At 37.6% G+C, this 15,000-nt stretch overlaps 1 protein-coding gene across 1 annotated transcript in view; it reads right to left on the reverse strand.

Annotated features, from left to right (window-relative positions):
* Nucleotides 1–15,000, reverse strand: part of LOC115222688 (serine/threonine-protein phosphatase 4 regulatory subunit 4-like) — a 108,356-nt gene that overhangs the window by 35,139 nt on the left and 58,217 nt on the right. Inside the window, exons 8-12 of the mRNA XM_036511516.1 lie at nt 14,922–15,000; nt 14,269–14,513; nt 8,434–8,534; nt 3,058–3,126; nt 1,131–1,250 (exon numbers count right to left, since the gene is read on the reverse strand). The exon at nt 14,922–15,000 is cut by the window's right edge and continues 29 nt beyond it. Coding sequence (XP_036367409.1) covers nt 1,131–1,250; nt 3,058–3,126; nt 8,434–8,534; nt 14,269–14,513; nt 14,922–15,000 — 614 coding nt within the window. The remainder of the gene's footprint in view (nt 1–1,130; nt 1,251–3,057; nt 3,127–8,433; nt 8,535–14,268; nt 14,514–14,921) is intronic.

Consider the following 15,000-nt stretch of genomic DNA (forward strand, 5'->3'; position numbering starts at 1 on the left):
CCATTTCTACAACTATTCATTACTCATTCTCTTTTACCTACAAACAGAGCAACCTTAGTTTTGCTTTCCCATTGTTAAACAACTTGGAGCCTGGAAGCTGTGTGTGTTGCTGGGGAGCAAAAACACAATAGCCATAGTAGCAGAAAGGTTGATTGCAAATGTTGGTTCAGGCTTCTTGACTACTTTCCAGTTTAGAGGACAGTGCACACACACAAGATGAGATATGACAGGAAAATTATTTCAGTGTTACTAAAAATACAAAAGCAATTGCTAGAGTTTAGCTTCACCCTTTTCGCATTCAGATTTCGTGGTCAAATGTAATTCTTATTTATTCAAATTGGTTTGAATTAAGCACACATTATCTTGTAGTTTCAATGGTGTGTTTGTGTATTTTTAGAATGACATTGTAGGGTAAGTGTGAGAAGCATGATCTGGTCAGTTTTAACATAAAACAAATTGAATATCTGGACTGGATATAGACGGATTAAATGCTAAAGCATTAAATATTTTTAATAGCTAATATGAGAATGGAGAAACAAGAAGTTGCAGCATACATTCTTTCCCTATATCTGTTTCTTTATTGCCCACGAGGGGCTAAACATAGAGGGGACAAACAGGGACAGACAAATGGATTAAGCCGATTACATCGACCCCAGTGTGTATCTGGTACTTAATTTATTGACCCCAAAAGGATGAAAGGCAAAGTCGACCTTGGCGGAATTTTTCCCTATATCACAAATCAAACCCATTTGCAATAGAAATGACATGAAGCAGTTCCAAATGAGAATTGAAAACAGGTGGTAAACAAAGGATTTCAAGTTCTGTCATGGTACCAACCATTGCCAGGTAACAAACGAATTTTTATTTTGGTCATACTGTATTAAATGAAATGAATTTCACCCCAGAATTCATATTAGAAAACAAAAACCCCAAAAACATTAAAATATATCTTATTTTTTACTTGTTTCAGTCACTGGACTGTGGTCATGCTGGGGCACCATCTTGAAGGGTTTTAGTTGAACAAGTCTTTTACTTGTTTCAGTCATTAAACTGGTCATGCTGGGGCACTACCTTATATACTGCTATACAATATATGAAACAGTCATAAAAAGGAAAAAGCAACAACATACCTCATGAAAACCATGTGCCATATTTTTTCGGACTGCAGGTAAAGAATCCTTGCACATCATTGAAAACGTTTCTAATAGTTCTGATTCAAAATCTTTGGCCCCAACAAACAAAGAAATAGCCTGAAAAATTATATGAAAAATGGGTTATTAAATAAAAAAAATTTTTTTAAATGAGAAGAAATGGTGAGGTAAGATCTGAAGATATTGGAGAGGAGTTCAGATTCTATGAAGATTTCAAGTAGTTACTCAGCCTGTTTAATACAGAACAGTAAAATTTCCTTCAACAAATTGTTTACTGTCTTTATGATAGGAGATCTTATTAACAACACTGAGGAAGCTTCTATGTATCCCTCTGTTCAATTATGCTACATATTACAGCCACAGCTTCCTTTAAAAACAAATTACTCCCTTTAAAACAGAGACAACCACTTTTGAAATGAAGACCAATTTTTTAAGTCTTTAAATTTACAACAGAAGATTCCAGAATAAAGATGGGACGACCACAATGGAAGTTTTGATCTGGCTCTCAAATTTGGCTTCAGGTGGTTGGATTTGCAGGTTGAACTCTCTCATCTCTTCAGATTTACCTTTAAGTCACAGGTCTTGTAGGAATGGTTCTTGGCACACAATACTTTCTTACAGTAATATGGGATCACAATTTTGCCAAGAGTGCAGCCTATTGTATGATGAATACTTATTTATTGATGTCCCCCTACCGTCCACCTCTACATGTACTGGGTTGAAAGACATTGACAAGAACAGAGAGATTTGAACCCAGAAATGTTGAAAAAGTATTATGCCTGGTGCTTTACCGTCTGTGCCATTCTGTTGCGGTGACCATCTCCATAACAATAATAATATTTCTAACACAGATACAAAGTTTGGATTTGAGATTTAGGTAGGGGGAGGGATTAGGTGATTAACCCTTTAGCATTTCAACTGATCATATCTGGCCAAAATATTTTCCCTGCTTTATGTTCAAACTGACCAGATCCAGCCTCTCACACCTACCCTACAATGTCCTTCTAAATATAAACAATCACATCATCAAAATCTCAAAGCTATGAGACATTGCATGATTAATCTAAAATTATGTGAATAAATAAGCATCACATTTGACAGAGTAATCTGAATGCCGAAGGGTTAAATTAACCACACTAATTAACCCTTCAAACCTGTAACACTGGTTTACTGTGGAGTGCATCAGGAAGCCAGGTGTATGGTCAAATAAGGTTCAGGTGGTCAGAGCTCAAAGGGTTAAGTTGCTGCATTATGAACCCCAGAGAGATGAAAAGAAAGTTGATGATCTCAGAAGGATTTGAACACAAAACAAATTTCCTTAAAAAATATTGCTAGGCTTTTTGTCTGTCACTAACAGTCCACAGTAATGTATTCTGATTTAGGCAGAAGGGCCAGGGAGAAATTTAGATGATACCAATGACCCCAGTATGTGACTGGTACTTTATTTTATCAGCCCCTAAAAAAGAATGAAAAGAAAATTTGACTTCAATGTGATTTGAACTTGATCCTCAGAATGCTAGTTCTCTGAAATTTCCATCAATCAATCACACATTCCCCCATACGATGTCAACTGTCAGATGTAGGGGTCTATGAGTTGGCACATTAGTCAAGAGCAATGAAATCTCCAAAAAGGCCTTTTCTGGGAATTTCTGATGAGAGGAGAAACTGCCACCCCTTATTCAGAGGGGGTACTCAAATGCAACCTTGTTCCACCTCACAAAATTTCTCTGAGAGGCCCAGTCAGACATACAGAAATTACATGAACCACTGATTATGGAAAGTGTGTGTGTTGGGGGGAAGGGCCAGGTGGGAGAGTCATAAAACACAAGCACTGCCCCCCCACCACCACCACCACTGACCAAACAATAGCAACAAACCCAAAAAATATTTTTCAAGAGATACATACTGGAAAGTTGTAGGCAGCATTTATCCTGCAGTTATGAAATGGATGTTCAATGGCCAATTGATTTTTAAACTGAAAATAAAAGGTGAAACAAACATGATAAATCACATAAATGGCTTCATTAAATAATTTAGAAAAAATAAATTATTTTACAACATTTTCCTTAACATTTATTTAAAAAATGCTTAACTCTTTTGTTACTGTATTTCTGTTGAAATATGCAGCTTTTGTTTCAATTATTTCATTGTGTTGGTATTTAAGCTGAAATTAAAACAGTGAATTTGTATGGCAGAAGTAGGGCCTGTCTCAGTCTTTAGACTCGAGACCAGAAGGATGCCATGAAGCAGACCAATCTGGAAAAGAAGGACTTGGAAGCTTAGGAACCCTTCACATGGTCACAGATGTAGGGATATCCTTACCAAGAAATTTGATGATAGAGAGGAGGAGCTACAGTCCTGTGACATAGAAGACAGCTGGAAATTCCTACGAGACAGCTCGCTGAGTGCCACAGACCAAATCTGTGGCTGGTGCAAAGTCCCTTCCAGACCCAGGGTAACATGGTGATGGAAACAATACTGTAGACAGGGCCATTAGAGCAATGAAACAGGTCTGGAAGAGCAGGGGTAGCAGGGGACTGTGTCAGATAGCCAGAAGGGAAGCTAGGAGACAAGTATATATAACCAAGGGACAAGCAGAAAAGGAAGAAGTTTGCCAATGTTCAGCAACTTGAGGACCAAAGAACTGAAGTATTTCAGACTGCAAGACAGTGTGTGAGAGAAAATTGTGATGTCATAAGAGAGAAATGTGTCTGCATGGATGATGGTGCACTTGCTTTTAATGATTCTGTAAAGAAAGAGGCTTGGAGATGCCATTATGAAAGACTGCTGAATGTGGAGAATGAATGGGAGGAGGAGAGTGTGCTAAAGGTTGACCCAATTCAGGGACCAGTTACCCAAATCAACAGTACCCTGATAGATAAAGCAATTAAGGATGTGAAGACAAGGAAAGCTTCTGGCCCATCAGGAATCACAGCTGAGATGCTTAAAATATCGGGTGGTGTGTGTTATGGTCTTGTCACCCGCATCGTAAATCAGGTAGTTCATGAAGGAGTCATATCCAATGACTGGTGTAGCAGTACCATAGTCAACTGCTACAAAGGTAAGGGTGATGCTCTAGATAGAAATAACTACAGGGGTATCAAACTGCTGGATCAGGTGATGAAAGTTACAGAGAGGGTCATAGCCCAACTAATTAGGGAGAGAGTTAGCCTAGATGAGATGCAGTTTGGTTTTGTGCCAGGCAGAAGCACCAATGATGTTATATTTCTGGTGAGGCAACTGCAGGAGAAATACCTAGCCAAACATAAACCTCTGTTTGGCTTTTGTTGACTTGGAGAAAGCCTTTGACAGGATCCCCTGATCCCTTATCTGGTGGTCAATATGGAAACTGATGATAGACAAGTGGCTAGTAAGAGCTGTACAAGCCCTTACAGGGATGCTGCTGTCAGTAAGGTGAGGGTTGGCAATGAGTATAGTGTAGAATTCCAAGTAGAAGTAGGGGTTCACCATGGTTCAGTCTTCAGCCCCCTCTTATTCAATAACAGAGGAATTCAAAACAGGCTGTCTTCGGGAGCTCCTCTATGCTGATGACCTTGCTCTAATAGCTGAGTCACTGCCAGAACTGGAGACAAAGTTTAGGGTGTGGAAGCAAGGTAAACCAAAGTCCTACTTAGTAAGAAGGCTGTCAAATCACAGCCCACTTCAGGTAGATGGCCCTGTTCGATCTATAGAAAAAGCATAGGTAGAAACTCCATACTTTGTACCTGGTGTAAGCTATGGACATATAAAAGGTGCAGCAATATCAAAGGAAGGTTAACCAGGAAGATAGCTTTTGTGTGTGGCAGATGCACAGGGGCAATAAACACCGAAAATGTACAGAATCCATCACAAGCCAAGGGGAAAAACTAGAAGTAGTTAATAGCTTCTGCTAGCTAGGTGACCAAGTCAGTGGTGGGGGTGGATGCTTGAAGAGCGTAGCTGCTAGAATAAGAATAGCCTGAGCAAAGTTCAGAAAGCTCCTACCTCTGCTGGCAACAAAGGGCCTCTTGCTCAGAGTAAAAGGTGGACTGTACTTTGCATGTATACGAACTGCCATGCTACACAGCAGTGAAACATGGGCCGTGACTGCTGAGGACATGCGTAGGCTTGAAAGAAATGAGGCTAGTATGATTCGTTGGATGTGATATGTCAGTGTGCACACATGACAAAGTGTGAGCACTCTGAGAGAAAAGTTGGACATAAGAAGCAGCAGATGTGGTGTGCAAAAGAGGCGACTGTGTTGGTATGGTCATGTGATGCATATGGATGAGGACAGCTGTGTGATTAGGTGTCATATCCTAACAGTGGAAGGAACTTGTCGAAGAGGTAGATCCAGGAAGACATGGGATGAGGTGGTGAAGCACGACCTTCAAATGTTAGGCCTCACAGAGGCAATGACAAGAGACTGAGACCTTTGGAGATATGCTGTGGACAATACCAGTGTTGCATAACCAGGCCATTTAAAAGTACCTTTGAATTGCCAGGCAACATGCTGCGTTTGAGAAGACCTGTTGAGTCAAGTGAAATCGTAGTTGTGGCCGATGCCAGTGCAACCCAACTGGCTTCTGTGCTGGTGGCATGTATTAAGCACCAATTGAGCATGGGTCGACGCCATTGCTGCCTGATTTGTTCCCTGTGCCAGTGACATGTAAAAAGCACCATCCAAATGTGGTCAATGCCAGTGCCCACTGACTGGCTCCCATGCTGGTGGCACATAAAAAGCGCCCACTACACTCACGGAGTGTTTGACGTTAGGAAGGCATCCAGCTGTAGAAACCTTGCCAGATCAGATTGGAGCCTGGTGCAGCCTACTGACTTACCAGTCCCCAGTCAAACAGTCCAACCCATGGCAGCATGGAAAACAGACGTTAAACAATGATAATGATGATGTTTCTCTGCTAAACCCAGCAACTTATGTCCGATGAAAATATGGACTTTAAATTATTTTTCCAAGGAGGGCTTTCCCAAAATTACAGTGTTTTATCTCTTGTACACTTCATAAACTGTGAAGCAGAGTATTTTAATTTAGAATCATAAACAAATTAAATAATGTAGTAAGCTCTTTCTTAACCTGACCCTTTGCCCACCAGTGGGTTAACAGAAGTGGGTTAAGTGAAGCAAGAGGGTGCCTTGTTACTTTCTTTCTGATAATATTTGTTCTTTAGTTATACAAGAGGAAATTTCATTATAGTTTTGAGAGGAAGGATGAGTAGGAACCTAAGAGCTTCAAACATTCCTCAAGAATATTTCATGAACACAAACACTGGTTATGATGCCAATATCATCCAATGCTTCTCGACTGACATGAGTTGGTGAAGGTATACGGTCCCTAGTGGTTAGGGTTTTGCAGCTCACGCTCATAATGTTATGGGTTCAATTATTGGACCAGGTAACAGGCTGGGTCTTCAGCAAAGCACACACATTGTTCCCATCTACTCAGCTGTAAATGAATGCTGGCCCCCACTCCTTCTAGTCCTCACATCCTGGATGTGCCACTGGATCAAGGATGGGACAGTGGAAACAATGTCTGTGTCTGCTTCCAACTACATAGGAGTGACCGAAAACAAATTAATGAAAACATGGTACAAAACAAGTTACCAAGCCATACAAGTCCATTTGACATGAATTGGTTGGGTTTGCAGCAAATAAACTACTTAACCCAGTTCCACATTATCTCATCTGTGAGACTCAATATCCCAAGATTTAATCTCATCACTTCCTGTTCCACACTTATTTTCTTCTCCATTGTCAACACTCATTATACATTCATACCCTCACATAGTCCCTCCTACACACATCTGTTGTTGAATATTTTATGAAAGGCTTTGTTGTTAATTGAGTGGGGAAGGCTGCTGTTTTTTTAAAATACTATTCTCTACTCAAAGTCTTTAATTATTAACATCAAAATACCATTCCTGGGATTAGTTTACCTTACAAAGCATAACCAATGCTTTTTTTTATGGAGTGAAAAGTTTATTTTCATGGACCTTGAAAGGATGAAAAGTAAATTTAACCTTGGTGGGAAATGAACTCACAGTGTAGAGATTTGCAACAGATACAACAGCATATTCCACCAGACATGCTGACAACAATGAGGATTTGCCATCTCTGTGAAATACATCCATATCACAAAACACAAGACGTTTGATTTTGTACTGATTCCTATCAAGAAACCATACTGGATTAACTGTCATATTCAATGAAATGTCACACTGTGCCAGGTTTGGATGTCACACTCGACTCAGACACCGTGCCAGGCTTGGATCCCACACTACACTCAGACATCATGTTGGACTAATTTACACTTTTTTTGTCCTTACATTCCATGTTCAAATTCCACCTACCCAAAGCCTTATTTTTATAATTCTGACAGTCAATAAAGGACTCTAAACCAATAAATTTGTTTTATGGTTCACTAATATAGACATAGACATCCATATCCCTTTCTATCAAACTAATTTCAAGGGAAAGATAGAGCAAACACTGTTCATATGCAATGAAGAGCTGATGTAAATTTAAAACAAAACTTTAAACATTCAGCCAATGAGACACAATTTCTTCTCTCTGCTGCTGCCTATTGTTATTACCAAAGATTCTGCATCTGTGAACCAACTAACTCCTTATCATTCGGCACACCCACCTTTCTTTCTCACATTACACCTTTTATTCTCATGACTCACCCTGTTCCACCCATATTAGACTAAAGGACTTTGTAATAATTATTCCTTTCCATAACTGCAGCCCTCAATAGTTCCTTCCCTACTCAACTTCTTTTCAGACCCAAACAAATACAAACTAAACGGCATTTGAACAAATTCCATCAAACTGAGAAGGAAGGACATGACTACTGTCCCCACCCACCCACCCACCTCTCTCTCTCTCTCTCTCCAAAAAATAAAAAAAAAAACCCCATCCCACTACAAGCAAACTATTCATCTTTTACTTGTTTCAGTCATTAGATTGTGGCCATGCTGGGGCACTGCCCTGAAAGATTTTGATTCAATGAATTGATTTCAGTACTTCTTTTAAAACCCTGCTACCTATTCTATTGGACACTTTTCCTGAACCATTAAGTTATGGGGGACCTAAACAAGTCATCATAAGTTATCAAGCAGTGGGAGGGGACACACGCACGCATGCACACACACACACACACAGTCTTCTTTCAGTTTCTGTCTACCAAATATATTGACAAGGCTTTGATTGGCCCAAGGTTTTTGTAGTGGACACTTGACCACGGTGCCATAAAATTTAAAATAAAAAATTAAATGCTATAACTTACCCCATATTCAGAAGAATTACTATTTTTATCTGAATAACCAACTTCACACAGTTTTTTGTAACAATCCAAAAACCAATCTTTTTGTTTTTCATTTAAATTTGCTAAAATATAAATAAAAGGAAACACAAGTTGTTATTCATTTCATCACCATTTTCATAATTATGATCAAAGTCATTGTCATCACTGTAAATTAGGTTAATTAATAATATAAAATAAACCAGATCAAATATTCGTAATAACATGTTATATCACACGTTCGGATGACCTCTACTCAACTCCTTGATGTCTAGGCTTCTCCCTCTATATCTACGTATTGAGCTCAGCCTACTTCATCGTCTGGAGGCATCCACACAACATAATTACATGTGGTTTTGCATAAATAATGAGTTTTAAATGATCAAGAAATTAACCTTTAGCATAAATTTGTGAGGAATCTAGAAAACTTAAATTATCCCATCATTATTCTCTTGACAAAATTCCAAATGGGAAACAATAAGCTTTTGACTAAATCACATTTTGAGATACAAATCCTCATTATTTAATGCCTGTTTTCCATGCTGTAGGTGCATCAAGTCACTATTTGAGTTTACTTTCTCTCAAGGTAACACAATGCACCTGTAGCTACAAGGGAGAAAGTAATTGAAACGGTGATATAATGCATTTGAACATGCTAAAGGTTTAGTCATTTGACTGAAATTTTTGAAGAAAGGAACAGGCATGTTTCAGCCTTACTGGAGCTCCTCAGTGCACTGTACTCAGTTTGTAACACTAAGAGTGAAGCCACATGGCCAGTGACTTAGCACTTTAACATCTCCTTGGTCTGTGTATCTGTCATTTCCTACTTTTAATCATTCTTTAATGTAGATATACATAAAACAAGCAAACAAACATAAACTCCTCACTTCAATAGTAAGACCACTTGCAGATGAACTGTATTATGTTTGAATGAATACAGAAACAAAAACATTGTACAATAAATAAATTACAAAAAAAACAAAACACAAGAGAAAAGAATTTAGAGAACTTTAGCTTTTGTGATGACAGAAAACAAAACAAAACAAAAATTCTCTTCAAAGGGGATAGAGCACAATAGGTTAAAAATAAAATGCTGATTTAATTTCACGGCTGAGCGATTAGTTGTAGGATGTGAAAACATTTTTCAACAATTGATGATGGACATGAAAATCCAACAGAAAGATGTTATTGCTAATCCCCACCCATTTCTTTCACACACTTTATATTCATCTTCCCCCATGTTGATGTAGGTTAAATAGTCCTGCATATATATAAATATTTCCCTCTTTGTTTGGGTTAAGCAACAGTAAGATGTCCAAAATAAAATCAAATAATGGCTTCTAAGCAGTAGTAGTGGTAGTAGTGGTAGTAGTGGTGGTGGTGGTTAACATATTAAACTGCATCTAGTTCAGTGAGGTTTGAGTTCAGAAGTTTTAGGGAGTATGGAGTTATCTCTTTGTTACCATTACTTCCAGACTGACTCTGATCCAGGGTGGCTGTACCTGTCAGGGGCTTCATTTATGGATCAAATAACAGATGACAGTCCTGTGGCTAAGGCATACAGGACTTGGAGGAGGGCCGGTTCCTAGGTATGTGCCATATATGCCCAATGGTGAATGGACCAAATGTAAAAATGTTTAAGGTTCATAAACCCTAAACCCTGCCCCTCAAGCACAAGATCAAAACAGCAAGAGACTAACAGAGTAAACAGACAGCAGGCCATGAGTAACAACCAGTGGTTTATCTTTCACAAGAGGAGCTGTGACAGTATTTGGCCTGGAGCTCTTTAATCATCAGTATCAGTAGGCAAGATGCATGAAGAGAAACAGTAGCACTAGTAATAAGGTTATGAAAAAAAAAAAAATGGAAAAGAAAAGAGGAAAAAAAAAAAGCTTAAAATAGAGAAAACATGATTTTCAGAATCTTCAAACATGAAATGGTTCCCGAAATATGATTTAAAAAACAAAATGCAATGGAACCAATCAGATCACCATGCAGAATGAGGACAATTTATTCAGTACATTTCTCTAAATCATAAAGAGGAATTGTTAAACATAACCAGAACCAGAAATTAGGAAAGTAGCAAGAAGATCGTTAGTGAGACTTCAATTTAATGACTTCTGAACCATAATCCTATTTAAATTCGCCATATCCAGCCCGAATATTGTATGTGCTTTATATTCAAACTGGTAAGATCTGGCCTGTCACGCTTACCCTATAATGCCATTCTAAAAATAAACAATCACATCACTGTAATGTTAAAGCTTCAAGAGAAAGAAAAAGCATTACATTTGACTAACAAATGAAAGCATTTAGTTACAAAGAAACTATAACCAAATGCGAGTGAGTGTGTTTGTTTGTGTGTGTGCATATGTATATATATATACACACACACACAGTATTACATAGCATGACAGCTAAAAAGAGTTGTGTCTCTTCTCATGGCACCCCAACTACTTCAATGAGAGTTAACCTCTATGTGATTGCTTGACCAGCCAGAAACATCAGTCAAATTTCCCTCAAACTAGACCCTAACAGACACTGTGCTAATAAATACACACCCTGTGAAGCTGGTCAGAGATAGCCTAGCACTAAATACCATATTTTTTTTTACCAATGAAGATCCGCAATAATTTTCTTGGACATCATTTTTTTTTTAGAACATTTTGTGAACAACCATAAATTAGTCTCAAGAGATGTTTCTCAAAGAAACTGATTTAAAGATTGGGAAGAAAGAGACCACATGAACTGAGTATTGATATATTTAAAGCAAAAAAGAGACACAAAAATGAAAGATTTGAAAGACCCTCAAAGCATGTAACCAACAGAAATCAAACTCAAATCACTCCAGTTTTTCACCTTGATATGCAGTGACCTTCATCCTGTAACCACTAACTTTAACCTTTTTGATATCAACCTGTCTGAGACCACCCCTGGTTCTGTAATACAAACTTCCCATTTCAATGTGATCTAAATTAAAACCTTCTTGCACTGAAATTCCAAGTTAATTTATGTTCTAAACACCAGTTTAATAATGACAAAGTTATTTTATTAAATTCTTCATCATTTTCAAAGTAACTGGGAAATAAAAGGTAGTTTTTCATTTCAACAGAAATACGGTGAGCCAAAAGGTTAAAAATATTAACTTGAATTGACCTGTCAAATAAGCCTGTTTATTCCTGAGATTATTTCAAGCCGATCATACAGAAAAGGGATTCAGGAAAGGAACTTTTTCAGAATATAGTCACTAATATCACTTCTTACTTTTCTGGTATTTTTTTTTTTTTTTTTAGTATATAAAGCAGAAACAGTTTACAAGACATTCTGAACAAACACTAACAACATAATCTCAAAGGGTCAACACATCACAGCTATACAACTCCCATTGTCATAATATATTTTAGTAACACACTTGTATACATAAAATCTACACTTTCACCACTGCTATGATGCTTTGGGTGTCTGTCTATATTCTGAGAATACACTTAATATACATTAGCCCTGTGCTGCTCCTCATGTACCCAATACCTTCTTGGCTATTATCCTTCTTCTCCCCTAATCTCTGGACTAGGTTGATTATGTAAAGAGGGAAAAGTTTAGATCTTTTCATATGGAACCCTCTCCCTAACATCACCATACCTCTTTATTTCTATCTCTCCCTCCCATTAAGTTGCCTGAGTAACAAGGATAATTTACCTTGGATTTTTTGGTCATCAAGTACACCACTCCATTTGCCCGACCCAGACAATTGGTCATCACCCATTCTCCTTCAATGATATCATTCTTTTACCACCACTATTTTTGACTATCCATCATTAAACATCACCCCACCCTTTATACTTCCAACTGCTACTCTACTTTCTCTCAAAATCACCTACTATTGACATCCATCACACTCTTTTACCTCAAACCATTTCCAGCTATCAACTGCCCACTCTTTCATTTACCTTTTTGCCATAAATGATTCTCCCATTTCTCCCTCTTCCATATTGACACACAATCAATTTTCCTTTCATACACTTCTCAGCCTGGTTCAAATTCTGCCACCTTTCTTTTCCGTATTAATAGTCCCAGTTCTCCTTTCATGCTTCTTCCTCCATCTTATTCCAGCTCATCTTCTACAATCACTTACTTTTCTATCCCCTCTACTGATCGTGTCACCCAAATTGAACAGTGGTAATATGGAGCAATGATTATCCTTTAGTCCTGAACAACAAAATGCAATCTGATTAGGATATGAAACACTAGATTTTGGGACATTGTGCATAAATCATATTACTAAGATATTCCTAATATAAAGTAGAAAATGGTGATAGCATTGATCTGGTGTTGTTTGGTACAATGGTGGTGCTAGTGTAACATATTTCAGTATTAACATGATATAATGTAGTATGGCAGATAAGTGCAGCATAGTCTAATGTGGTGTGGTGCCATGTACTGCAGTATATGTGCGGTAATGCAGTGTTGTGCCAGTGGCTTACCATTAATAATGAAATGACGTGAGTACATTCTAAGACAGGTTTCAGCATTAAAAAGTAGAAAATTCATCTTGCAGTTGAATAATGTACGTGTGTATGACAGCACAAACGTACATGTATTTGTGTATATTCCATATTGATAAAACTGGTATAAGTAGGGTACACTAGTAGTGTTTCAGAATCATCAAAGAATGTTCCCAAGAATGTCCAAGAGACAATGGTTAATAGAGTGGAGAAATACTGAGAAAATGACTGAAAGAGAGAAAGTGTACAATGGTGAAATAGAAGGTAGGAGAGAGCTAGGGGTGGTGGTGAAGGCGTACACACACACTCACACACACGAGACAATGAGAGAGACTTTATGCAATCACTTTGCCTGCAAGAAATAGCAGCCAATCAAATCTTTCATATTACACCCTATCATCTTAAAAAAAAAAAAAAAAAAAAAAAAAAAAAAAAAAAAAAAAGAGAGGACACATCAGATAACATAGTTCAAGGTATTACAATAAAATATCTGGGATGGGCAAAGTTAAAATACCTCTGAACAGGGTCGTCTGGTAGATTTGTGACAACTTAGAAGAACTTGACAACAATGACATATGCATAAAATGTGCCAAGGTTTTGCTGTATCAACTCACCAACTTATGTCCTAGTAAAATCAAACTTCTGCACATATATTAACAAGTCAGCAACTAAATACACCACTAAAATACAATTGCATCCTAAATGGGAATAAACTTAAATTGAGTGTACATATACATTGAGCTACTCAGGTATAAATGTTAACGACTCAAGTTACATCGTTGTGCTTTGTCATCACAACAATCTGAAACAATCTTGAAACAATTATTTGCAACAGCACATCAGTCGATAAGATTGTACATTTTCACTTTCTCTCTCTGTTAATTATTTTATCTTAGTTCAAGAATACATCTCATCATTATTTTATGCCCGCTTTCCAATGCCAGCATGATTTCTCTGGCAAAATGCCCTTCCTAGTATCAACCATTCTACAGAATATACTAACTGATTAAAAAAAAAATTTTTTTTTGTGGTACCAACACTAGTGAGATGACCTTGCAACTTTGCAATACAAAGAGGCAGATTGGTCAAACACCAAGACAAACCATCAATGACTTTATAAAATCTCAATATTGAGGGTTGGGGAATATGGCAAAATGAGATTAATACGTATCCAGGTACACATTTAACTTACCCTGGTCACATAAAAAGGGCCGGATAATAATAATAAGAAGAAGAATAAATTAAACAAATAAAAAGAAAAGGAAAGTTAAAGATAGTGAAACAATGAAAGATCTTGTATGTTATTATTAGGACTTACCGGAAAGGCCGTGACACAGACGACCGATGTGCTTTGCAATAATGGGTAGTGTGTGGTCCTTTGAATACAGACATTGTTCATAGAACCTAATAACTAAAGGAATGATTGTGTTTGAACATGTATCGTCATCCAAAAGACTTAAAATATTCACAACGGTTTCAAGACCCATCATACGGACATAGACTTCTTCATCATTAGTTAACTCAACCAGTTCAGGAAGAATAGCATTCTTTGTTGCTTCAAGACTGCAAAAAAAAAAGAAAAAGGAAAAATATAAAACCTATTTTGGTAATAATGATGTTGGTGTGTAAGGAAAGGATTTCATTCATTTGCTTCATGTGTTTTTCTAGGCTAGTATGGGTTAGAGGAGTATTATCAAAGCATCGTTTTAAAACTGGATGCCCTGTCTGACACTCACCCTTTCCTGTTTTACAAGTAAGGCAGATTTTATTCCACTTGTGTTCAAAAACACAAAAAAGCCACATGACAAGTTGTGGGCAGGGAACAACATCCCCACCTGGAGCTCATTCAAGAATGAGCCCAATGTAGATATCAAAACACACTGGTAATACTGGGATTTAAGACATCTTTCCTTTTTTTTTTATATTCACAAAATTTTTGAAAAAAAAAGACAAAAATTTCCAGCAACTTACCCCAAACCCCTTGCAACAGGATTGAGTTGCTTACACATACAACCACGGACTTCATAATCAACATCTTGACACAATGACT

The sequence above is a fragment of the Octopus sinensis genome, linkage group LG20 (genome assembly GCF_006345805.1).
Source record: "Octopus sinensis linkage group LG20, ASM634580v1, whole genome shotgun sequence".
Taxonomy (NCBI): Eukaryota; Metazoa; Mollusca; class Cephalopoda; order Octopoda; family Octopodidae; genus Octopus; species Octopus sinensis.